The sequence below is a fragment of the Oncorhynchus nerka genome, linkage group LG4 (genome assembly GCF_034236695.1).
Source record: "Oncorhynchus nerka isolate Pitt River linkage group LG4, Oner_Uvic_2.0, whole genome shotgun sequence".
NCBI classification, from domain to species: domain Eukaryota; kingdom Metazoa; phylum Chordata; class Actinopteri; order Salmoniformes; family Salmonidae; genus Oncorhynchus; species Oncorhynchus nerka.
In genome coordinates, this window is record NC_088399.1 from 100,827,310 (window position 1) to 100,852,961 (window position 25,652).

General features: G+C 51.5%; 1 protein-coding gene across 2 annotated transcripts in view; it reads right to left on the minus strand.

The window, feature by feature from the left end:
- The window catches only part of LOC115125061 (angiopoietin-2-like), a 154,496-nt gene that overhangs the window by 13,543 nt on the left and 115,301 nt on the right, over positions 1–25,652 (minus strand). For both annotated transcript variants that reach the window (XM_065018064.1, XM_065018062.1), the window contains one exon: positions 22,376–22,506. In XM_065018064.1, the coding sequence (XP_064874136.1) occupies positions 22,376–22,506 (131 nt within the window). The remainder of the gene's footprint in view (positions 1–22,375; positions 22,507–25,652) is intronic.

A 25,652-nucleotide genomic window follows, 5' to 3' on the forward strand; every position in this document is an offset into this window, starting at 1 on the left:
GGAGGAGGAAGGTGAGGATAGAGGAGGAAGAAGGGATAGATGAGGGAAGGTGAGGAGAGGAGGAAAGGTAGAGGATAGAGGAGGAGGAGGGAAGAGGTAGGAGGAAGGTGAGGATAGAGGAAAGGGTGAGGGATAGAGGGAGGAGGAGGGAGGAAAGGAAAGGAAGGAAAATGAAAGGAGATAGAGAGGGAAAAGTAGAGGATAGAGGAGGAAGGTGGATAGAAGGAGGGAAAATTGAGGATAGGAGGAGGAGGAAAAGGTAGGATAGAGGAGGGAGAAGGTAGAGGATAAGGAGGAGGGAGAAGGAGAAGGATAGGAAGGTAGGGATGGAGGAGGAAAGGTAGAGGATAGAGGAGGTAGGGATAGGAAGGTAGAGGATAGGAGGAAGGTAGATAGAGGAGGAGGAGGAAATGTAGAAAAGGAGGAAGGTAGGGGATAAAGGAGGAGGGAAGGTAGGATAGGAGGATAAAGGAGGAGGAAAGGTGAGATAGGAGGAAGGAAAGAGTAGAGATAGAGAGGAGGAAGGTAGGGGATAGAAGGAGGAAGGTGAGGATAGGAGGAAAGAGGAAGGGAAAGGTAGATGATGAAGGAAAAAATAGAGAGTGAGGAAAAGGTACAGGATAGGAAGAGGAAGGTAGAGGATAGGAGAGGAAGGTAGAGGATAAGGAGGAGGAGGGAAGAACAGAGATAGAGGAGGAAGGGTGGGATAGAGGAGGAGGAGGGAAAGGTAGGTAGAGGAGGGAAAGGTGGGATACAGGAGGGAGAGGGAGGTAGAGATAGGAGGGAAGGTAGGGGACAGGAGGAGGAGGAAGGTAGAGGATAGGAGAGGAAGGTAGGATAGAGGAGGAGGAGGGAAAGGTAGAGGATAGAGGAGGGAAGAGTAGAGGATAGGGAGGAAAGTGAGGATAGGAGGAGGGAAGGAAGAGGATAGAGGAGAGGAAAGGTAGAGGATAGAGGAGGAGGAGGTAAGGATAGAGAGGGAAAAATTAGGATAGAGGGAGGAGGAGGAGGTAGATGATAGAGGAGGAAGGTGGGGAAGGAGGAGGAATAGGAAAGAGGAAGGTAGAGGATAAAGGAGGGAAGGTAGGATAGAGAGGAGGAGGGAAGGTGAGGATAGAGGAGGAGGGAAAGAGTGAGATGGGAAGGGAAAGGTAGGGGATAGAGAGGGAGGAAGGTGAGGATAGAGAGGAGGAAGGTGAGATAGAAAAGGAGGGAGGAAGGATAGGAGAATGAGGATAAGGAGGGAGGAGGTAGAAGGGGATGGGATAGGAGGAAAAGGTGGGAAACCGGACAAGGGAGGAAAGGTAGGGAGATAGAAAGGGAGGAGAAGGTAGAGGGACAGGAGGAGGGAAGGTAGAGGATAGAGGAGGGAACGTAGAGGATAGAGGAGGAAGGTAGAGGACAGGAGGAGGGAAGGTAGAGGACAGAGGAGGAAGGTAGGGGATAGGGAAGGTAAGGTGAGGATAGAGTAGGAGGAGGAAGGTGGGGATAGGGAGGAGGGGATAGAGGATAGAGAGGAGGAAGGTAGAGGATAGGAGGAGAAGGTAGAGGATAGAGGAGGGAAAAAGGTAGAGGATAGAGTAGGAAAAGAAGGTAGAGGGATAGAGGAGGAAGGTAGAGGGATAGAGGAGGAAGGTAGAGGATAGAGGAGGAGGAGGTAGAGGATAGAGATAGGAGGAGGGAAGGTAGATGGATAGAGGAGGAGGAAGGTAGGAGGATAGAGGAGGGAAGGTAGAGGATAGGAGGGGAGGAAGGTAGAGGATAGAGGAGGAAGGTAGAGGATAGAGGAGGGAAGGTAGAGGATAGAGGAGGGAAGGTAGAGATGAGTAGGAGGAGGAAGGTAGAGGATAGAGGAGGGCGGGTAGAGAGGACGGGAGGGAAGGTAGAGGATAGGAGGAGAAGGTAGAGGACAGAGGAGGAAGGTAGAGGATAGAGGAGGAAGGTAGAGGATAGGAGGGAAGGTAGAGGATAGAGGAGGGGAAAGGTAGAGGATAGAGGAGGGAAGGTAGAGGAGGGAGGGGAAGAGTAGAGGATAGGAGGGAGGGTAGAGGGACAGAGGAGGAAGGTAGAGGATAGGTATGAGAGGGAAGGTAGAGGATAGAGGAGGAGGGAAGGTAGAGGATAGAGGAGGAAGGTAGAGGATAGGAGGGAAGGTAGGGGAGAGGAGGAGGAGGGAAGGTAGAGGATAGAGTAGGAGGAGGAAGGTAGAGGATAGAGGAGGGAGGTGGGGATAGTAGGAGATAGAAGGTAGGAGGACAGAGGAGGAAGGTAGAGGATAGAGGAGGAGGAAGGTAGAGGATAGGGAGGAAAGGGATAGAGGACAGGACAGGAGGGAAGGTAGAGGACGGAGGAGGAAGGTAGAGGATAGGGAGGAAGGTAGAGGACAGGAGGGAAGGTGAGACAGAGGAGGAAGGTAGAGGACAGAGGAGGAAGGTAGAGGATAGAGGAGGGAAGGTAGAGGATAGAGGAGGAGCAGGGAAGTTAGAGGATAGAGTAGGAAGATGGAAGGTAGAGGATAGAGGAGGGAAGGTAGAGGATAAGAGGAGGAGGAAGGTAGAGGATAGAGGAGGAAAAGGTGGGATAGGAGGAGGAGGGAAGGTAGAGGATAGAGGAGGAAGGTAGAGGATAGAGTAGGAGGAGGAAGGTAGAGGGATAGAGGAGGAGAAGGTAGAGGATAGAGGAGGAGGCGGAAGGTAGAGGATAGAGATAGGAGGAGGGAAGGTAGAGGATAGAGGGAGGAGGAAGGTAGAGGGATAGGGAGGGAAGTTAGGGATAGAGGAGGGAAGGTAGGGATAGAGTAGGAGGAGGGAAGGTAGAGGATAGATGAGGAAGGTAGAGGATAGGAGGAGGGAAGGTAGAGGATAGGAGGGAAGGTAGAGGATAGAGGAGGAGGAGGAAGGTAGAGGATAGGAGGGAAGGTAGAGGATAGAGGAGGAGGAGGGAAGGTAGAGGATAGGAGGGAAGGTAGAGGATAGAGGAGGAAGGAGGAAGGTAGAGGATAGGAGGAGGGAAGGTAGTGGATAGAGGAGGAGGAGGGAAGGTAGAGAGGATAGAGGAGGGAAGGTAGAGGGAGAGGAGGGAAGGTAGAGGGATAGGAGGGAAGGTAGAGGATAGGGAGGGAGAAGGGTAGAGAATAGTAGGAGGAGGAGAGGATAGAGGATAGAGGAGGAGGGAAGGTAGAGGATAGAGTAGGAGGAGGTAGAGGATAGAGGAGGAGGAGGAAGGTAGAGGATAGAGGAGGAAGGTAGAGGATAGGGAGGAGGAGGGAAGGTAGAGGATAGAGGAGAGGTAGAGGATAGAGGAGGAGGAGGAAGGATAGAGGGAGGAGGGAGGGAAGGTAGAGGATAGTAGGAGGAGGGAAGGTAGAGGATAGAGTAGGAGGAGGGAAGGTAGAGGATAGGGAGGAGGAGGGAAGGTAGAGGATAGAGGAGGAAGGTAGAGGATAGAGGAGGGAAGGTAGAGGATAAGAGGAGGAGGGAAGGTAGAGGACAGAGGAGGGAAGGTAGAGGATAGAGGAGGAGGAGGGAAGGTAGAGGATAGAGTAGGAGGAGGGAAGGTAGAGGATAGAGTAGGAGGAGGGAAGGTAGAGGATAGAGGAGGAGGAGGGAAGGTAGAGGATAGAGTAGGAGGAGGGAAGGTAGAGGATAGAGGAGGGAAGGTAGAGGATAGAGGATGGAAGGTAGAGGATAGAGGAGGGAAGGTAGAGGATAGAGGAGGAGGAGGGAAGGTAGAGGATAGATGAGGGAAGGTAGAGGATAAGAGGAGGAGGGAAGGTAGAGGACAGAGGAGGGAGGTAGAGGATAGAGGAGGGAAGGTAGAGGATAGAGGAGGAAGGTAGAGGATAGAGGAGGAGGAGGGAAGGTAGAGGATAGAGGGAGGGAAGGTAGAGGATAGAGGAGGAAGAAGGACAGAGTCGGAGGAGGAAGGTAGAGGATAGAGGGAGGAAAGTAGAAAGATAGAGGAGGAGAGGGAAGGTAGCGGAGGAGGAAGGTAGAGGGATAGGTAGGGAAGGTAGAGGATGGGAGGAAGGTAGAAATAGAGGAGGGGTAGGTAGAGGATAGGAGGGAGGAGAGGTAGAGGAAGGAAGGTAGAGGATAGAGAGGAGGGAAGGTAGAGGACGGATGTAGGAGAGGGAAGGTAGAGGGATAGAGGAGGAAGGTAGAGGATAGAGGGAGGAGGGAAGGTAGAGGATAGAGGGAGGAAGGTAGGATAGAGGAGGAGGGAAGGTAGAGGATAGAGGAGGAAGGTAGAGGATAGAGGAGGAGGAGGAAGGTAGAGGATAGAGGAGGGAAGGTAGAGGATAGAGGGAGGAGGAGGAAGGTAGAGGATAGAGGAGGAAGGTAGAGGATAGAGGAGGGAAGGTAGAGGATAGAGGGAGGAGGAGGGAAGGTAGAGGATAGAGGAGGAGGAAGGTAGAGGGATAGAGTAGGAGGGAAGGAGAGGATTAGAGGAGGAGGAGGGAAGGTAAGGTGGATAGAGGAGGAGGAGGGAAGGTAGAGGATAGAGGAGGGGAGGAAGGTAGAGGATAGAGTAGGAGGAGGGAAGGTAGAGGATAGAGGAGGAAGGTAGGGATAGAGGAGGAAGGTAGAGGATAGGAGGGAAAGGTAGAGGATAGAGGAGAGGAGGAAGGTAGAGGATAGAGAGAGGAGAAGGTAGAGGATAGAGGAGGGAAGGTAGAGGATAGAGGAGGAGGGAAGGTAGAGGATAGAGGAGGAGGTAGAGGATAGGGAGGAAGGTAGAGGATAGAGGAGGAGGAAGGTAGAGGATAGGGGGGAAGGTAGAGGATAGAGGAGGAGGAGAGGATCGGAGGAGGAGAAAGGTAGAGGATAGAGGAGGAAAGGTAGAGGATAGAGGAGGAGGAGGGAAGGTAGAGGATAGGAGAGGGGAAGGTAGAGGATAGAGGAGGAGGAGGGAAGAGGAGGGAAGGATAGGGAGGGAAGGTAGAGGATAGAGGAGGGAAGGTAGGGAGGAGGGAAGGTAGAGGATAGAGGAGGAGGAAGGTAGAGGATAGAGGAAAGGAGGAGAAGGTGAAGATAGAGGAAGGGGATAGGAGGGGAAGGTAGAGGATAGAGGAGGAAGGGAGGAAGAGGAGGAAGGAAGGTAGGGAGGGGGAAGATAGAGGATAGAGGGAGGAGGGAAGGTAGAGGATAGAGGAGGGAAGGTAGAGGATAGAGGAGGAGGGAAGGTAGAGGATAGGAGGAGGGAAGGTAGAGGATAGAGGAGGAAGGTAGAGGATAGGGAGGAAGGTAGAGGATAGAGGAGGAGGGAAGGTAGAGGATAGAGTAGGAGGAGGGAAGGTAGAGGGATAGAGTAGGAGGAGAAGGTAGAGGATAGAGTAGGAGGAGGGAAGGTAGAGGATAGAGGAGGAGGAGGAAGGTAGAGGATAGAGGAGGAAGGTAGAGGATAGAGGAGGAGGAGGGAAGGTAGAGGATAGAGAGGAAGGTAGAGGATAGAGGAGGGAAGGTAGAGGATAGAGGAGGGAAGGTAGAGGATAGAGGAGGGAGGTAGGGATAGGTAGAGGGAAGGATAGAGGATAGGAGGGAAGGTAGAGATATAGAGTAGGAGGAGGAAGGTAGAGGATAGTAGGAGGAGAAGGTAGAGGGGATAGAGGAGGAAGGTAGAGGATAGGGAGGGAGGAGGGAAGGTAGAGGATAAGAGGAGGGAAGGTAGAGGATAGAGGAGGAGGGAAGGTAGAGGATAGAGGAGGGAAGGTAGAGGATAGAGGGGAGGAAGGTAGAGGATAGAGGAGGAGGGAAGGTAGAGGATAGAGGAGGAGGAGGGAAGGTAGAGATAGAGGAGGGAAGGTAGAGGATAGAGGAGGAAGGTAGAGGATAGAGGAGGGAAAGGTAGAGGATAGAGGAGGAGGAGGAAGGTAGAGGATAGAGTAGGAGGAGGAAGGTAGAGGATAGAGGAGGGAAGGTAGAGGATAGAGGAGGAGGGAAGGTAGAGGATAGAGGAGGAAGGTAGAGGATAGAGGAGGAGGAGGAAGGTAGAGGATAGAGGAGGGAAGGTAGAGGATAGGAGGAGGAGGGAGGTAGAGGATAGAGGAGGGAAGTAGAGGATAGAGGAGGAGGAGGAAAGGTAGAGGATAGAGGAGGGAAGGTAGAGGATAGAGGAGGGAAGGTAGAGGATAGAGGAGGAAGGTAGAGGATAGAGGGAGGAGGGAAGGTAGAGGATAGAGGAGGAGGAAGGTAGAGGATAGAGAGGAGGAAGGTAGAGGATAGAGGAGGGAAGGTAGAGGATAGAGGAGGAGGAGGAAGGTAGAGGATAGATGGAGGGAAGGTAGAGGGATAGAAGGAGGAGGGAAGGTAGAGGACAGGAGGAGGAAAGGTAGAGGATAGAGGAGGAAGGTAGAGGATAGAGGAGGAAAAGGTAGAGGATAGAGGAGGGAAGGTAGAGGATAGAGTAGGAGGGAAGGTAGAGGATAGAGGGAGGAGGAAGGTAGAGGATAGAAGGAGGAGGAAGGTAGAGGATAGAGGAGGGAAGGTAGAGGATAGGAGGGAAGGTAGAGGATAGAGGAGGGGAAGGAAAGATAGAGGATAGAGGAGGAGGAAGGTAGAGGACAGAGGAGGAGGAGGAAGGTAGAGGATAGAGGATGAGGAGGAGGGAAGGTAGAGGGGATAGAGTAGGAGGAGGGAAGGTAGAGGGGATAGAGAGGAGGAGGGAAGGTAGAGGATAGAGTAGGAGGAGGGAAGGTAGAGGATAGAGGAGGGAAGGTAGAGGATAGAGGAGGGAAGGTAGAGGATAGAGGAGGGAAGGTAGAGGATAGAGGAGGAGGAGGAAGGTAGAGGATAGAGGAGGGAAGGTAGAGGATAGAGGAGGAGGAGGGAAGGTAGAGGACAGAGGAGGGAAGGTAGAGGATAGAGGAGGGAAGGTAGAGGATAGAGGAGGGAAGGTAGAGGATAGAGGAGGAGGAGGGAAGGTAGAGGATAGAGGAGGGAAGGTAGAGGATAGAGGAGGGAAGGTAGAGGACAGAGTCGGAGGAGGGAAGGTAGAGGATAGAGGAGGGAAAGTAGAGGATAGAGGAGGAGGAGGGAAGGTAGAGGATAGAGGAGGGAAGGTAGAGGATAGAGTAGGGAAGGTAGAGGATAGAGGAGGGAAGGTAGAGGATAGAGGAGGAGGAGGAAGGTAGAGGATAGAGAGGAGGGAAGGTAGAGGATAGAGGAGGGAAGGTAGAGGATAGGGAGGGAAGGTAGAGGATAGAGGAGGAAGGTAGAGGATAGAGAGGAGGAGGAGGAAGGTAGAGGATAGAGGGAGGGAAGGTAGAGGATAGAGGAGGAGGGAGGAAGGTAGAGGATAGAGGAGGGAAGGTAGAGGATAGAGGAGGGAGGAGAAGGTAGAGGATAGAGGAGGGAAGGTAGAGGATAGAGGATGGAGGGAAGGTAGAGGATAGAGGAGGAGGGAGGTAAGGATAGAGGATAGAGGAGGGAAGGTAGAGGACAGAGGAGGGAAGGTAGAGGATAGAGGAGGAAGGTAGAGGACAGAGAGGAGGAGGGAAGGTAGATAGATAGAGGAGGGAAGGTAGAGGATAGAGGAGGAAGGAGGGAAGGGGAGAGGATAGAGGAGGAGGGAAGGTAGAGGATAGAGGAGGAAAGGTAGAGGATAGAGGAGGAAAAAGGTAGAGGATAGAGGAGGGAAGGTAGAGGAAGGAGAGGAGGAGGGAAGGTAGAGGATAGGAGGAGGGAAGGTAGAGGAGAGAGTAGGAGGAGGAAGGTAGAGGATAAGAGGAGGGGAAGGTAGGGATAGAGGAGGAGGGGAAGGTAGAGGATAGAGGAGGGAAGGTAGAGGGATAGATGAGGAGGAAGGTAGAGGATAGAGGAGGGGATAGGGATAGAGTAGAGGAGGGAAGGTAGAGGATAGAGAGGAGGAGGGAAGGTAGAGGATAGAGAGGAGGAGAAGGTAGAGGATAGAGTAGAGGAGGGAAGGTAGAGGATAGAGGAGGAGGAGAAGGTAGAGGATAGAGGAGGGAAGGTAGAGGATAGAGAGAGATAGAGGTAGAGGAGGAGGAGGAGGGGAAGGTAGAGGATAGATGAGGAAGGTAGAGGATAGAGGAGGAGGAGGAAGGTAGAGGACAGAGGAGGGAAGGTAGAGGAAGAGTAGAGGAAGGTAGGATAGAGAGGAAGGTAGAGGATAGAGGAGGAGGGAAGGTAGAGGATAGAGGAGGAAGGTAGAGGATAGAGGAGGAAGGTAGAGGACAGAGGAGGAGGGAAGGTAGAGGATAGGAGGGAAGGTAGAGGATAGAGGAGGAGGAGGAAGGTAGGGAGGAAGTAGAGGAGGGAAGGTAGAGGATAGAGGAGGAAGGTAAGGATAGGAGGAGGGAGGATAGGAGGAGGGAAGTAGAGGATAGGAGGAAAAGTGAGGATAGAGGAGGAAGGAAGGTGATAGAGGATGAGGAGAGGAGGTAGAGGTAGAGGATAGGGAGGAGGAAGGTGAGATAGAGGAGGGAAGGTAGAGGATAGAAGAGGAGGAGGAGGGAAGGTAGAGGATAGAGAGGAGGAAGGTAGAGGATAGAGAGGGAAGGTAGAGGATAGGGAGGAAGGTAGAGGATAGAGGAGGTAGGTAGAGGATAGAGGAGGAGGAAGGTAGAGGATAGAGGAGGAAAGGTAGAGGACAGAGTAGGAGGAGGGAAGGTAGAGGATAGGAGGAGGGAAGGTGAGGATAGAGGAGGGAGGAAAGTAGAGGATAGAGGAGGAAGGAGGGATAAGAGTAGGAGGAAGGTAGAGATAGAGTAGGAGGGAAGATAGAGATAGAGGAGGAAGGAAGGTAGAGGATAGAGGAGGAGGAGGGTAGAGGAAGGGAGGAGGGAAGGTAGAGGATAGAGGAGGGAAGGTAGAGGATAGAGGATGGAAGGTAGAGGATAGAGGAGGGGAGGTGAGGATAGAGGAGGAGGAGGGAAGGTAGAGGATAGATGAGGAAGGTAGAGGATAGAGATATGAGGAGGGGGAAGGTAGAGGATAGAGGAGGAAGGTAGAGGGATAGGAGGAAGGTAGAGGATAGGAGGATAGAGGAGGAGGAGGGAGGTAGGGGGAAGGGAGGAGGAGGAGGGAAGGTAGAGGATAGATGAGGAGGTAGGGATAGAGGAGAGGGAGGAGGATAGGAGGAGGAAGGTAGAGGATAGAGGAGGGAAGGTGGGGATAGAGGAGGGAAGGTAGAGGGACAGAGAGGGAAGGTAGAAAATGAGGTAGAGGATAGAAAGGAGGGAAGGTAGAGGATAGAGGAGGGAAGGTAGAGGATAGAAGTAGGAGGAGGGAAGGTAGAGACGGGTACAGAGGAGGGAAGGTAGAGGATAGAGGAGGGAAGGTAGAGGATAGAGGAGGAGGGAAGGTAGAGGATAGAGGAGGGAAGGAGGGACAGAGGAGGAGGGGAAGGTAGAGGATAGGAGGAGAAGGTAGAGGATAGAGGAGGAAGGTAGGGATAGGGAAGGTAGAGGATAGAGGAGGGAAGGTAGAGGATAGGGGAGGAGGAGGGAAGATAGAGGATAGAGGAGGAAGGTAGAGGACAGAGTAGGAGGAGGGAAGGTAGAGGATAGGGGGAAGGTAGAGGATAGATAGAGGAGGAGGAAGGTAGGGATAGGGAGGAAAGAAGGTAGAGGATAGGGAGGGAAGGTAGAGATAGAGTAGGAGGAGGGAAGGTAGAGGATAGAGGAGGGAAGGTAGGGATAGAGGAGGAGGAGGAAGGTAGAGGATAGAGGAGGAGGGAAGGTAGAGGGATGAGGAGGAAAGGTAGAGATAGATGATGGAAGGTAGAGAGATAGGAGGAGGAGGAAGGTAGGAGGAAGAGGAGGGAAGGTAGAGGATAGGAGGAGGAAGGTAGAGGACAGAGGAGGAAGGTAGAGGATAGGGAGGAAGGTAGAGAGGAAGGTAGAGGATAGAGGAGGAAGGTAGAGGATAGAGGAGGGAAGGTAGAAGGACAGAGTCGGAGAGGGAAGGTAGAGGATGAGGAGATGATGATGAGGATAGAGGATAGGAGGAGGAAAGGTAGAGGGATAGCGGAGGAAGGTGAGGAGATAGACTAGGGAAGGTAGAGGATAGAGGAGGGAAGGTAGAGATAGAGGAGGTAGGTAGAGGATAGAGGAGGAAGGTAGAGGATAGGAGGAGGGAAGGTAGAGGACAGAGGGATAGGGAGGAAGGTAGAGGATAGAGGATGGAAGGTAGAGGATAGAGGAGGGAAGGTAGAGGATAGAGGAGGAGGAGGAAGGTAGAGGATAGATGAGGGAAGGTAGAGGGATAGAGGAGGAGGAGGGAAGGTAGAGGATAGAGGAGGGAAGGTAGAGGATAGAGGAGGAAGGTAGAGGATAGAGGAGGAGAAGGTAGAGGATAGAGGAGGAGGAGGAGAGGATAGAGGAGGGAAGGTAGAGGATAGGGAGGAAGGTAGAGGACAGAGTCGGAGGAGGAAGGTAGAGGATAGAGGAGGAAGGTAGAGGATATAGAGGAGGGAAGGTAGAGGATAGAGGAGGGAAGGTAGAGGATAGGAGGAGGGAAAGGTAGAGGATAGAGGAGGAGGATAGGAGAGGTAGGAGGGAGGGAAGGTAGAGGATAGAGTAGGAGGAGGGGAAGGTAGAGGGATAGAGGGAGGAGGAGGAAGGTAGAGGATAGAGGAGGAAAGTAGAGGATAGAGGAGGAGGAGGGAAGGTAGGGATAGAGGAGGGAAGGTAGAGGGATAGAGGAGGGAAGGTAGAGGATAGAGGAGGGAAGGTAGAGGATAGGGAGGGAAGGTAGAGGATAGAGGAGGGAAGGTAGAGGATAGAGGAGGGAAGGTAGAGGATAGATAGGAGGAGGGAAGGTAGAGGATAGAGGAGGGAGGGAGGAGGGAGAAGGTGGGATAGAGGAGGGAAGGTGGGATAGATGGGAAGGTAGAGGATAGAGGAGGAAGGTAGAGGATAGAGGAGGAGGAGGGAAGGTAGAGGATAGAGTAGGGGAGGGAAGGTAGAGGATAGAGGGAGGAGGAAGGTAGAGGATAGAGGAGGAAGGGGAAGGTAGAGGATAGAGGGAAGGTAGAGGGATAGGAGGGAAGGTAGAGGATAGAGTAGGAGGAGGGAAGGTAGAGGATAGAGGAGGGAGAGGATAGAGGAGGAGGAGGGAAGGTAGAGGATAGAGGAGGGAAGGTAGAGGATAGAGGATGAGGAAGGTAGAGGATAGAGGAGGGAAGGTAGAGGATAGAGGAGGAGGAGAAGGTAGAGGATAGAGGAGGGAAGGTAGAGGATAGAGGAGGAAGGTAGAGGATAGAGAGGGAAGGTAGAGGATAGATGAGGGAAGGTAGAGGGATAGAGTAGGAGGAGGGGAAGGTAGAGGATAGAGGGAGGAGGGAAGGTAGAGGATAGAGGAGGAAGGTAGAGGGATAGAGGAGGGAAGGTAGAGGATAGAGGAGGGGGAAGGTAGAGGATAGGGAGGGAAGGTAGAGGATAGAGGAGGGAAGGTAGAGGATAGAGTAGGAGGAGGAAGGTAGAGGATAGAGGAGGGAAGGTAGAGGATAGGGAGGAGGGGAAGGTAGAGGATAGGGAGGGAAGGTAGAGGGATAGAGTAGGGAAGGTAGAGGATAGAGGAGGAGGGAGGGGGAAAGGTAGAGGATAGAGGAGGGGAAGGTAGAGGATAGAGGAGAGGAAGGTAGAGGAGGGAGGAAGGTAGAGGATAGAGGAGGAAGGTAGAGGATAGAGGAGGGAAGGTAGAGGATAGAGGAGGAGGAGGGAAGGTAGAGGATAGAGGAGGGAAGGTAGAGGATAGAGGAGGAAGAAGGGAAGAGTAGAGGGAGGAGGAGGGAAGGTAGAGGATAGAGGAGGGAAGGTAGAAGGATAGGAGGAAGGTAGGATAGAGGAGGGAAGGTAGAGGATAGAGGAGGAGGTAGGAGGTAGAGGATAGAGGAGGGGTAGAGGATAGGGAGGAAGGTAGAGGATAGAGGAGGGAAGGTAGAGGATAGAGGAGGAGGAAAGGTAGAGGATAGAGGAGGGAAGGTAGGGGATAGAGGAGGAGGAAAGGTAGAGGATAGAGGAGGAGGAGGGAAGGTAGAGGAGGGGGAAGGTAGAGGATAGAGGAGGAGGAGGGAAGGTAGAGGATAGAGGAGGGAAGGTAGAGGATAGAGGAGGGAAGGTAGAGGATAGAGGAGGGAAGGTAGAGGATAGAGGAGGGAAGGTAGAGGACAGAGGAGGGAAGGTAGAGGATAGAGGAGGGAAGGTAGAGGATAGAGGAGGAGGAGGGAAGGTAGAGGATAGAGGAGGGAAGGTAGAGGATAGGAGGAAGGTAAGGATAGAGGATAGGAGGAAGGTAGAGGATAGAGGAGGGAAGGTAGAGAGAGGAGGAGAGGAAGGTAGAGGGATAGAGGAGGAGGAGGGAAGGTAGAGGATAGAGGAGGGAAGGTAGAGGGATAGAGGAGGGAAGGTAGAGGAGGAGGAGGGAAAGTAGAGGGATAGGAGGAGGAAGGTAGAGGATAGAAGAGGGAAGGTAGAGGATAGAGGAGGAGGAGAGGGATAGAGGAGGAGGAGGGAAGGTAGAGGATAGAGGAGGAAAGTAGAGGATAGAGTAGGAGTAGGATAGGAGGGAAGGTAGAGGATAGAGTAGGGAAGGTAGGATAGAGGGAGGGAAGGTAGAGGATAGAGGAGGAGGAGGGAGGGAGGAGGTAGAGGAGGAGGAGGAAGGTAGAGGATAGAGGAGGAGGAAGGTAGAGGACGGAGAGGAGGAGGGAAAGGTAGAGGATAGAGGAGGGAAGGTAGAGGGACAGAGGGAGGGAAGGAGAGGATAGAGGAGGAAGGGAAGTTAGAGGATAGGGGAGGAGGGAAGGTAGAGGATAGAGGAGGGAAGGTGGGGATAGAGGAGGGAGGAAGGTAGAGGAGGAGGAGGGAAGGTAGAGATAGAGGAGGAGAGGAGGAGGAAGGTAGAGGGATAGAGGAGGGAAGGTAGAGGATAGAGTAGGAGGGAGGGAAGGTAGAGGATAGGAGGAGGAAAGGTAGAGGATAGGGAGGAGGGAAGGTAGAGGATAGAGGAGGAAGGTAGAGGATAGAGGAGGAGGAGGGAAGGTAGAGGATAGAGGAGGGGAAGGTAGAGGATAGAGGAGGGAAGGTAGAGGATAGAGGAGGAAGGTAGAGGATAGAGGAGAGGAGGGAAGGTAGAGGGATAGAGGAGGGAAGGTAGAGGGATAGAGGAGGGAAGGTAGAGGATAGAGGAGGAGGAGGAAGGTAGAGGATAGAGGAGGAAGGTAGAGGATAGAGGAGGAGGAGGTAGAAGGTAGAGGAGGGAAGGGATAGAGGAGGGAAGGTAGAGGATAGAGTAGGGAGAAGGTAGAGGATAGAGGAGGGGGAAGGTAGAGGATAGAGTAGGAGGAGGAAGGTAGGGATAGGAGGAGGAAGGTAGAGGATAGAGGAGGAAGGTAGAGGATAGAGGAGGAGGTAGGGATAGGGAGAGGAAGGTAGAGGGATAGGAGGAGGGAAGGTAGAGGATAGAGTAGGAGGAGGGAAGGTAGAGGATAGAGTAGGAGGAGGGAAGGTAGAGGATAGAGTAGGAGGAAGGTAGAGGATAGAGGAGGAGGAGGAAGGTAGAGGGATAGAGGAGGGAAGGTAGAGGATAGAGGAGGAGGAAGGTAGGGATAGGGAGGGAAGGTAGAGGATAGAGGAGGAGGGAAGGTAGAGGGATAGAGGAGGGAAGGTAGAGGATAGAGGAGGAGGAGGAAGGTAGAGGATAGAGTAGGAGGAGGGAAGGTAGAGGATAGAGGAGGAGGAAGGTAGAGGATAGAGTAGGAGGAGGGAAGGTAGAGGATAGAGGGAGGGGAAGGTAGAGGATAGAGGAGGAAGGTAGAGGATAGAGGAGGAGGAGGAAGGTAGAGGATAGAGGAGGAAGGTAGAGGATAGAGGAGGGGAGGGAAGGTAGAGGATAGAGGAGGAGGAGGGAAGGTAGAGGATAGAGTAGGAGGAGGGAAGGTAGAGGATAGAGGAGGAGGAAGGTAGAGGATAGAGAGGAGGAGGGAAGGTAGAGGATAGAGGAGGGAAGGTAGAGGATAGAGGAGGAGGAGGGGAAGGTAGAGGATAGAGGAGGAAGGTAGAGGATAGACAGGAGGGAAGGTAGAGGGATAGAGGAGGAGGAGGTAGAGGATAGGGGAGGAGGAAGGTAGAGGATAGAGGAGGAGGGAGGGAAGGTAGGGATAGGGAGGGGAAGGTAGAGGATAGAGGAGGGAAGGTAGAGGATAGAGGAGGGAAGGTAGAGGATAGGAGGAGGGAAGGTAGAGGATAGAGGAGGAGGAGGAAGGTAGAGGATAGAGGAGGGAAGGTAGAGGATAGAGGAGGAGGAGGGAAGGTAGAGGATAGGGAGGGAAGGTAGGGGATAGAGGAGGGAAGGTAGAGGATAGAGGAGGAGGTGAAGATAGTAGAGGATAGAGGAGGGAAGGTAGAGGATAGAGGAGGAAGGTAGGGATAGGTAGGAGGAGGAAGGTAGAGGATAGAGGAGGGAAGGTAGAGGATAGAGGAGGAGGAAAGGTAGAGGGATAGAGGAGGGAAGGTAGAGGATAGGTAGGAAGGTGAAGGATAGAGGGAGGAGAGGAGGGAAGGTAGAGGATAGAGGAGGGAAGGTAGAGGATAGAGGAGGGGAAGGTAGAGGATAGAGTAGGAGGAGGGAAGGTAGAGGGATAGGAGGAGGAAGGTAGAGGATAGAGGAGGGAAGGTAGAGGATAGAGAGAGGAGGGAAGGTAGGGAGGAGAGGAGGGAAGGTAGGATAGAGAGGGGAAGGTAGAGGATAGAGGAGGGAAGGTAGAGGATAGGAGGAGGAGGATGGGAGGTAGAGGATAGAGGGAGGGAAGGTAGAGGATAGAGGAGGAGGAGGGAAGGTAGAGGATAGAGGAGGGAAGGTAGAGGATAGAGGAGGAGGAAGGTAGAGGATAGAGGAGGGAAGGTAGAGGATAGAGGGAGGAGGGAAGGTAGAGGATAGAGGAGGGGGAAGGTAGAGGATAGAGGAGGAAGGTAGGGATAGAGGAAAGGTAGAGGATAGGGAGGGAAGGTAGAGGATAGAGTAGGAGGAGGAAGGTAGGGGAGGGAAGGTAGAGGATAGAGGAGGGAAGGTAGAGGATAGAGGAGGAAGGTAGAGGATAGGGAGGAGGAGGGAAGGTAGAGGATAGAGGAGGAAGGTAGAGGATAGAGGAGGGAAGGAGGATGGGATAGGAGGAGAAGGTAGAGGATAGAGGAGGGAAAGGTAGAGAGGATAGAGGAGGGAAGGTAGAGGATAGAGGATAGGAGGAGGGAAGGTAGAGGGATAGGGAGGAAGGTAGGGATAGAGGGAGGGAAGGTAGAGGATAGAGGAGGAGGTAGAGGAAGGTAGGAGGAGGGAAGGTAGAGGATAGAGGGAGGAGGAAGGTAGAGGATAGAGGGAGGGGGAAGGTAGAGGATAGAGGAGGAGGGAAGGTAGAGGATAGAGGGAGGGAAGGTAGAGGATAGAGGAGGAGGAGGAAGGTAGAGGATAGAGGAGGGAAGGTAGAGGATAGAGGGAAGGTAGAGGGATAGGGAGGGAAGGTAGAGGACAGAGGAGGGAAGGTAGAGGATAGAGCAGGAGGAGGGAAGGTAGAGGATAGAGTAGGAGGAGGGAAGGTAGAGGATAGAGGAGGGAAGGTAGAGGATAGAGGATAGAGGAGGGAAGGTAGAGGATAGAGGAGGGAAGGTAGAGGATAGAGGAGGAGGAGGGAAGGTAGAGGATAGAGTAGGAGGAGGGAAGGTAGAGGATAGAGGAGGAGGAGGGAAGGTAGAGGATAGAGGAGGAGGAGGGAAGGTAGAGGATAGAGTAGGAGGAGGGAAGGTAGAGGATAGAGGAGGAGGAGGGAAGGTAGAGGATAGAGTAGGAGGAGGAAGGTAGAGGATAGAGGAGGGAAGGTAGAGGATAGAGGATGGAAGGTAGAGGATAGGGGAAGGTAGAGGATAGAGGAGGAGGAGGAAGGTAGAGGATAGATGAGGGAAGGTAGAGGATAGGGAGGAGGAGGGGAAGGTAGAGGGATAGAGGAGGGAAGGTAGAGGATAGAGGAGGAAGGTAGAGGATAGAGGAGGGAAGGTAGAGGATAGAGGAGGAGGAGGGAAGGTAGAGGATAGAGTAGGAGGAGGGAAGGTAGAGGATAGAGGAGGGAAGGTAGAGGATAGAGTAGGAGGAGGGAAGGTAGAGGATAGAGGAGGGAAGGTAGAGGATAGAGGAGGGAAGGTAGAGGATAGAGGAGGAGGAGGGAAGGTAGAGGATAGAGTAGGAGGAGGAAGGTAGAGGATAGAGGAGGAGGAGGGAAGGTAGAGGATAGAGGAGGAGGAGGAAGGTAGAGGATAGAGGAGGAGGGAAGGTAGAGGATAGAGGAGGAGGAGGAAGGTAGAGGATAGAGTAGGAGGAGGAAGGTAGAGGATAGAGGAGGGAAGGTAGAGGATAGAGGATGGAAGGTAGAGGATAGAGGAGGAAGGTAGAGGATAGAGGAGGAGGAGGGAAGGTAGAGGATAGATGAGGGAAGGTAGAGGATAGAGGAGGAGGAGGGAAGGTAGAGGACAGAGGAGGGAAGGTAGAGGATAGAGGAGGGAAGGTAGAGGATAGAGGAGGGAAGGTAGAGGATAGAGGAGGGAAGGTAGAGGACAGAGTCGGAGGAGGGAAGGTAGAGGATAGAGGAGGGAAAGTAGAGGATAGAGGAGGAGGAGGGAAGGTAGAGGATAGCGGAGGGAAGGTAGAGGATAGAGTAGGGAAGGTAGAGGATAGAGGAGGGAAGGTAGAGAATAGAGGAGGGTAGGTAGAGGATAGAGGAGGGAAGGTAGAGGATAGAGGAGGGAAGGTAGAGGATAGAGTAGGAGGAGGGAAGGTAGAGGACGGAGTAGGAGGAGGGAAGGTAGAGGATAGAGGAGGGAAAGTAGAGGATAGAGGAGGAGGAGGGAAGGTAGAGGATAGAGGAGGGAAGGTAGAGGACAGAGGAGGAGGGGGAAGGTAGAGGATGGAGGAGGGAAGGTAGAGGATAGAGGAGGGAAGGTAGAGGATAGAGGAGGGAAGGTAGAGGATAGAGGAGGGAAGGTAGAGGATAGAGGAGGAGGAGGGAAGGTAGAGGATAGAGGAGGGAAGGTAGAGGACAGAGTAGGAGGAGGGAAGGTGTAGGATAGAGGAGGGAAAGTAGAGGATAGAGGAGGAGGAGGGAAGGTAGAGGATAGAGTAGGGAAGGTAGAGGATAGAGGAGGGAAGATAGAGGATAGAGTAGGAGGAGGGAAGGTAGAGGATAGAGTAGGAGGAGGGAAGGTAGAGGATAGAGGAGGAGGAGGGAAGGTAGAGGATAGAGGAGGGAAAGTAGAGGATAGAGGAGGAGGAGGGAAGGTAGAGGATAGCGGAGGGAAGGTAGAGGATAGAGGAGGGAAGGTAGAGGACAGAGTAGGAGGAGGGAAGGTAGAGGATAGAGGAGGGAAAGTAGAGGATAGAGGAGGGAAGGTAGAGGATAGAGGAGGGAAGATAGAGGATAGAGTAGGATGAGGGAAGGTAGAGGATAGAGTAGGAGGAGGGAAGGTAGAGGATAGAGGAGGAGGAGGGAAGGTAGAGGATAGAGGAGGGAAGGTAGAGGATAGAGGAGGAGGAGGGAAGGTAGAGGATAGAGGAGGGAAGGTAGAGGATAGAGGAGGGAAGGTAGAGGATAGAGGAGGAGGAGGGAAGGTAGAGGATAGAGTAGGAGGAGGGAAGGTAGAGGATAGAGTAGGAGGAGGGAAGGTAGAGGATAGAGTAGGAGGAGGGAAGGTAGAGGATAGAGGAGCGAAGGTAGAGGATAGAGGAGGGAAGGTAGAGGATAGAGTAGGAGGAGGGAAGGTAGAGGATAGAGGAGGTGGAGGGAAGGTAGAGGATAGAGTAGGAGGAGGGAAGGTAGAGGATAGAGTAGGAGGAGGGAAGGTAGAGGATAGAGGAGGAGGAGGGAAGGTAGAGGATAGAGTAGGAGGAGGGAAGGTAGAGGATAGAGGAGGGAAGGTAGAGGATAGAGGATGGAAGGTAGAGGATAGAGGAGGGAAGGTAGAGGATAGAGGAGGAGGAGGGAAGGTAGAGGATAGATGAGGGAAGGTAGAGGATAGAGGAGGAGGAGGGAAGGTAGAGGACAGAGGAGGGAAGGTAGAGGATAGAGGAGGGAAGGTAGAGGATAGAGGAGGGAAGGTAGAGGATAGAGGAGGAGGAGGGAAGGTAGAGGATAAAGGAGGGAAGGTAGAGGATAGAGGAGGGAAGGTAGAGGACAGAGTCGGAGGAGGGAAGTTAGAGGATAGAGGAGGGAAAGTAGAGGATAGAGGAGGAGGAGGGAAGGTAGAGGATAGCGGAGGGAAGGTAGAGGATAGAGTAGGGAAGGTAGAGGATAGAGGAGGGAAGGTAGAGAATAGAGGAGGGTAGGTAGAGGATAGAGGAGGGAAGGTAGAGGATAGAGGAGGGAAGGTAGAGGATAGAGTAGGAGGAGGGAAGGTAGAGGACGGAGTAGGAGGAGGGAAGGTAGAGGATAGAGGAGGAAAGTAGAGGATAGAGGAGGAGGAGGGAAGGTAGAGGATAGAGGAGGGAAGGTAGAGGACAGAGGAGGAGGAGGGAAGGTAGAGGATAGAGGAGGGAAGGTAGAGGATAGAGGAGGGAAGGTAGAGGATAGAGGAGGGAAGGTAGAGGATAGAGGAGGGAAGGTAGAGGATAGAGGAGGGAAGGTAGAGGACAGAGTAGGAGGAGGGAAGGTAGAGGAAGAGGAGAGAAAGTAGAGGATAGAGGAGGAGGAGGGAAGGTAGAGGATAGAGGAGGGAAGGTAGAGGATAGAGTAGGGAAGGTAGAGGATAGAGGAGGGAAGATAGAGGATAGAGTAGGAGGAGGGAAGGTAGAGGATAGAGTAGGAGGAGGGAAGGTAGAGGATAGAGGAGGAGGAGGGAAGGTAGAGGATAGAGGAGGGAAAGTAGAGGATAGAGGAGGAGGAGGGAAGGTAGAGGATAGCGGAGGGAAGGTAGAGGATAGAGGAGGGAAGGTAGAGGACAGAGTAGGAGGAGGGAAGGTAGAGGATAGAGGAGGGAAAGTAGACGATAGAGGAGGGAAGGTAGAGGATAGAGGAGGGAAGATAGAGGATAGAGTAGGAGGAGGGAAGGTAGAGGATAGAGTAGGAGGAGGGAAGGTAGAGGATAGAGGAGGAGGAGGGAAGGTAGAGGATAGAGGAGGGAAGGTAGAATATAGAGGAGGAGGAGGGAAGGTAGAGGATAGAGGAGGGAAGGTAGAGGATAGAGGAGGGAAGGTAGAGGATAGAGGAGGGAAGGTAGAGGATAGAGGAGGAGGAGGGAAGGTAGAGGATAGAGTAGGAGGAGGGAAGGTAGAGGATAGAGTAGGAGGAGGGAAGGTAGAGGATAGAGTAGGAGGAGGGAAGGTAGAGGATAGAGGAGGGAAGGTAGAGGATAGAGGAGGAGGAGGGAAGGTAGAGGATAGAGTAGGAGGAGGGAAGGTAGAGGATAGAGGAGGTGGAGGGAAGGTAGAGGATAGAGTAGGAGGAGGGAAGGTAGAGGATAGAGGAGGAGGAGGGAAGGTAGAGGATAGAGGAGGAGGAGGGAAGGTAGAGGATAGAGGAGGGAAAGTAGAGGATAGAGGAGGAGGAGGGAAGGTAGAGGATAGCGGAGGGAAGGTAGAGGATAGAGGAGGGAAGGTAGAGGACAGAGTAGGAGGAGGGAAGGTAGAGGATAGAGGAGGGAAAGTAGACGATAGAGGAGGGAAGGTAGAGGATAGAGGAGGGAAGATAGAGGATAGAGTAGGAGGAGGGAAGGTAGAGGATAGAGTAGGAGGAGGGAAGGTAGAGGATAGAGGAGGAGGAGGGAAGGTAGAGGATAGAGGAGGGAAGGTAGAATATAGAGGAGGAGGAGGGAAGGTAGAGGATAGAGGAGGGAAGGTAGAGGCTAGAGGAGGGAAGGTAGAGGATAGAGGAGGGAAGGTAGAGGATAGAGGAGGAGGAGGGAAGGTAGAGGATAGAGTAGGAGGAGGGAAGGTAGAGGATAGAGTAGGAGGAGGGAAGGTAGAGGATAGAGTAGGAGGAGGGAAGGTAGAGGATAGAGGAGGGAAGGTAGAGGATAGAGGAGGAGGAGGGAAGGTAGAGGATAGAGTAGGAGGAGGGAAGGTAGAGGATAGAGGAGGTGGAGGGAAGGTAGAGGATAGAGTAGGAGGAGGGAAGGTAGAGGATAGAGGAGGAGGAGGGAAGGTAGAGGATAGAGTAGGAGGAGGGAAGGTAGAGGATAGAGGAGGGAAGGTAGAGGATAGAGGATGGAAGGTAGAGGATAGAGGAGGGAAGGTAGAGGATAGAGGAGGAGGAGGGAAGGTAGAGGATAGATGAGGGAAGGTAGAGGATAGAGGAGGAGGAGGGAAGGTAGAGGACAGAGGAGGGAAGGTAGAGGATAGAGGAGGGAAGGTAGAGGATAGAGGAGGGAAGGTAGAGGATAGAGGAGGAGGAGGGAAGGTAGAGGATAGAGTAGGAGGAGGGAAGGTAGAGGATAGAGTAGGAGGAGGGAAGGTAGAGGATAGAGGAGGAGGAGGGAAGGTAGAGGATAGAGTAGGAGGAGGGAAGGTAGAGGATAGAGGAGGGAAGGTAGAGGATAGAGGAGGGTAGGTAGAGGATAGAGGAGGGAAGGTAGAGGATAGATGAGGAGGAGGGAAGGTAGAGGATAGAGGAGGGAAGGTAGAGGATAGAGGAGGAGGAGGGAAGGTAGAGGACAGAGGAGGGAAGGTAGAGGATAGAGGAGGGAAGGTAGAGGATAGAGGAGGAGGAGGGAAAGTAGAGGATAGAGGAGGGAAGGTAGAGGATAGAGGAGGGAAGGTAGAGGACAGAGTAGGAGGAGGGAAGGTAGAGGATAGAGGAGGGAAAGTAGAGGATAGAGGAGGAGGAGGGAAGGTAGAGGATAGAGTAGGAGGAGGGAAGGTAGAGGATAGAGGAGGGAAGGTAGAGGATAGAGGATGGAAGGTAGAGGATAGAGGAGGGAAGGTAGAGGATAGAGGAGGAGGAGGGAAGGTAGAGGATAGATGAGGGAAGGTAGAGGATAGAGGAGGAGGAGGGAAGGTAGAGGACAGAGGAGGGAAGGTAGAGGATAGAGGAGGGAAGGTAGAGGATAGAGGAGGGAAGGTAGAGGATAGAGGAGGAGGAGGGAAGGTAGAGGATAGAGTAGGAGGAGGGAAGGTAGAGGATAGAGTAGGAGGAGGGAAGGTAGAGGATAGAGGAGGAGGAGGGAAGGTAGAGGATAGAGTAGGAGGAGGGAAGGTAGAGGATAGAGGAGGGAAGGTAGAGGATAGAGGAGGGTAGGTAGAGGATAGAGGAGGGAAGGTAGAGGATAGAGGAGGAGGAGGGAAGGTAGAGGATAGAGGAGGGAAGGTAGAGGATAGAGGAGGAGGAGGGAAGGTAGAGGACAGAGGAGGGAAGGTAGAGGATAGAGGAGGGAAGGTAGAGGATAGAGGAGGAGGAGGAAAGTAGAGGATAGAGGAGGGAAGGTAGAGGATAGAGGAGGGAAGGTAGAGGACAGAGTAGGAGGAGGGAAGGTAGAGGATAGAGGAGGGAAAGTAGAGGATAGAGGAGGAGGAGGGAAGGTAGAGGATAGAGGAGGGAAGGTAGAGGATAGAGTAGGGAAGGTAGAGGAGAGATGAGGGAAGGTAGAGGATAGAGGAGGGTAGGTAGAGGATAGAGGAGGGAAGGTAGAGGATAGAGGAGGGAAGGTAGAGGATAGAGTAGGAGGAGGGAAGGTAGAGGATAGAGCATGGAAGGTAGAGGATAGAGGAGGGAAGGTAGAGGATAGAGTAGGGAAGGTAGAGGATAGAGTAGGAGGAGGGAAGGTAGAGGATAGAGTAGTAGAAGGATCGAAGGTAGTGGCTGTGTGTAATGGTGTAGTGCACTTGAGGTTATATTCCAATGAACCAAATGAAAAATACATTGTTACATGAGTTTGGCACGTACACTCTAACCAACAGCAGCCTCCCTGACGACATTACTATGGACAACAACAAAAAAAACATTTGTCAAACAGCAGCCAAGCATGGATCATCATGTCACCAGAATAAGACTCTGGATATTTTTCATAAAGGAGCATCAAGCTCATCACCACCCTGGGAAGGTCATCCTCATTTACTTCATCTGTAGCCTAACAAACTGCATGGTTTTCCTGAGTTGGAGGACCACACAACACGTCATGATTCCAACTTTACTTCCATATGACGGATATTATATAAAATATTTCCACATAAAAGCGTTTCCACTGACATTTCTCGCTCAATAAATTTTTACCAGCAAAAAAAAAATAACACCACCTCGTTTTGTTTCATTGACATTTGATTTGTTTACCGACAAATGTTCTGTTTCCGTCAGGCCTGACATGCTTTATCTGGTACGTTGACTAGCAGAAAACAGCTGCATGGAAACCTGTTAACGAAAGTAAGGGCCTCAGAGCCTGTACCTCCAGAAGCCATCTGGGCACACTTGCAGGAGCAGCGGTCGTTGTCTCGGTCCTTGGTGCTGAACTGGGTCCCAGGCTGGGTGAGACTGCTGGTGCGGCCGGCGGTACCACTGAACCCCTGGGCATGGAGACTGGGAGAGGACCAGAACCATCAACACAAAGACACATTAACAACATTCTGAAATGTGTTCTGTTAGACAGGTAACTCTTTATCCACATTATAGCAGGGGGTGTAAAGCCATAACACCCTCTGTGTTCTGTTAGACAGGTAACTCTTTATCCACATTATAGCAGGGGGTGTAAAGCCATAACACCCTCTGTGTTCTGTTAGACAGGTAACTCTTTATCCACATTATAGCATGGGGTGTAAAGCCATAACACCCTCTGTGTTCTGTTAGACAGGTAACTCTTTATCCACATTATAGCAGGGGGTGTAAAGCCATAACACCCTCTGAGTTCTGTTAGACAGGTAACCCTTTATCCACATTATAGCAGGGGGTGTAAAGCCATAACACCCTCTGTGTTCTGTTAGACAGGTAACTCTTTATCCACATTATAGCAGGGGGTGTAAAGCCATAACACCCTCTGTGTTCTGTTAGACAGGTAACTCTTTATCCACATTATAGCAGGGGGTGTAAAGCCATAACACCCTCTGTGTTCTGTTAGACAAATAACTCTTTATCCACATTATAGCAGGGGTGTAAAGCCATAACACCCTCTGTGTTCTGTTAGACAGGTAACTCTTTATCCACATTATAGCAGGGGTGTAAAGCCATAACACCCTCTGTGTTCTGTTAGACAGGTAACTCTTTATCCACATTATAGCAGGGGTGTAAAGCCATAACACCCTCTGTGTTCTGTTAGACAGGTAACTCTTTATCCACATTATAGCAGGGGTGTAAAGCCATAACACCCTCTGTGTTCTGTTAGACAGGTAACTCTTTATCCACAGTACAGCAGGGGTGTAAAGCCATAACACCCTCTGTGTTCTGTTAGACAGGTATCTCTTTATCCACATTATAGCAGGGGTGTAAAGCCATAACACCCTCTGTGTTCTGTTAGACAGGTAACTCTTTATCCACATTATAGCAGGGGTGTAAAGCCATAACACCCTCTGTGTTCTGTTAGGCAGGTAACTCTTTATCCACATTATAGCAGGGGTGTAAAGCCATAACACCCTCTGTGTTCTGTTAGACAGGTAACTCTTTCTCCACATTATAGCAGGGGTGTAAAGCCATAACGCCCTCTGTGTTCTGTTAGACAGGTAACTCTTTATCCACATTATAGCAGGGGGTGTAAAGCCATAACACCCTCTGTGTTCTGTTAGACAGGTAACTCTTTATCCACATTATAGCAGGGGTGTAAAGCCATAACACCCTCTGTGTTCTGTTAGACAGGTAACTCTTTCTCCACATTATAGCAGGGGTGTAAAACCATAACACCCTCTGTGTTCTGTTAGACAGGTAACTCTTTATCCACATTATAGCAGGGGTGTAAAGCCATAACACCCTCTGTGTTCTGTTAGACAGGTAACTCTTTATCCACATTATAGCAGGGGTGTAAAGCCATAACGCCCTCTGTGTTCTGTTAGACAGGTAACTCTTTCTCCACATTATAGCAGGGGTGTAAAGCCATAACGCCCTCTGTGTTCTGTTAGACAGGTAACTCTTTATCCACATTATAGCAGGGGTGTAAAGCCATAACACCCTCTGTGTTCTGTTAGACAGGTAACTCTTTATCCACATTATAGCAGGGGGTGTAAAGCCATAACACCCTCTGTGTTCTGTTAGACAGGTAACTCTTTCTCCACATTATAGCAGGGGGTGTAAAACCATAACACCCTCTGTGTTCTGTTAGACAGGTAACTCTTTATCCACATTATAGCAAGGGGGTGTAAAGCCATAACACCCTCTGTGTTCTGTTAGACAGGTAACTCTTTATCCACATTATAGCAGGGGTGTAAAGCCATAACGCCCTCTGTGTTCTGTTAGACAGGTAACTCTTTCTCCACATTATAGCAGGGGGTGTAAAGCCATAACGCCCTCTGTGTTCTGTTAGACAGGTAACTCTTTCTCCACATTATAGCAGGGGGTGTAAAGCCATAACGCCCTCTGTGTTCTGTTAGACAGGTAACTCTTTATCCACATTATAGCAGGGGGTGTAAAGCCATAACACCCTCTGTGTTCTGTTAGACAGGTAACTCTTTATCCACATTATAGCAGGGGGTGTAAAGCCATAACACCCTCTGTGTTCTGTTAGACAGGTAACTCTTTCTCCACATTATAGCAGGGGGTGTAAAACCATAACACCCTCTGTGTTCTGTTAGACAGGTAACTCTTTATCCACATTATAGCAGGGGGTGTAAAGCCATAACACCCTCTGTGTTCTGTTAGACAGGTAACTCTTTATCCACATTATAGCAGGGGGTGTAAAGCCATAACGCCCTCTGTGTTCTGTTAGACAGGTAACTCTTTCTCCACATTATAGCAGGGGGTGTAAAGCCATAACGCCCTCTGTGTTCTGTTAGACAGGTAACTCTTTCTCCACATTATAGCAGGGGGTGTAAAGCCATAACGCCCTCTGTGTTCTGTTAGACAGGTAACTCTTTATCCACATTATAGCAGGGGGTGTAAAGCCATAACACCCTCTGTGTTCTGTTAGACAGGTAACTCTTTATCCACATTATAGCAGGGGGTGTAAAGCCATAACGCCCTCTGTGTTCTGTTAGACAGGTAACTCTTTCTCCACATTATAGCAGGGGGTGTAAAGCCATAACACCCTCTGTGTTCTGTTAGACAGGTAACTCTTTATCCACATTATAGCAGGAGGTGTAAAGCCATAACACCCTCTGTGTTCTGTTAGACAGGTAACTCTTTATCCACAATATAGCAGGGGGTGTAAAGCCATAACACCCTCTGTGTTCTGTTAGACAGGTAACTCTTTATCCACATTATAGCAGGGGGTGTAAAGCCATAACACCCTCTGTGTTCTGTTAGACAGGTAACTCTTTATCCACATTATAGCAGGAGGTGTAAAGCCATAACACCCTCTGTGTTCTGTTAGACAGGTAACTCTTTATCCACATTATAGCAGGAGGTGTAAAGCCATAACACCCTCTGTGTTCTGTTAGACAGGTAACTCTTTATCCACATTATAGCAGGGGGTGTAAAGCCATAACACCCTCTGTGTTCTGTTAGACAGGTAACTCTTTATCCACAATATAGCAGGTGGTGTAAAGCCATAACACCCTCTGTGTTCTGTTAGACAGGTAACTCTT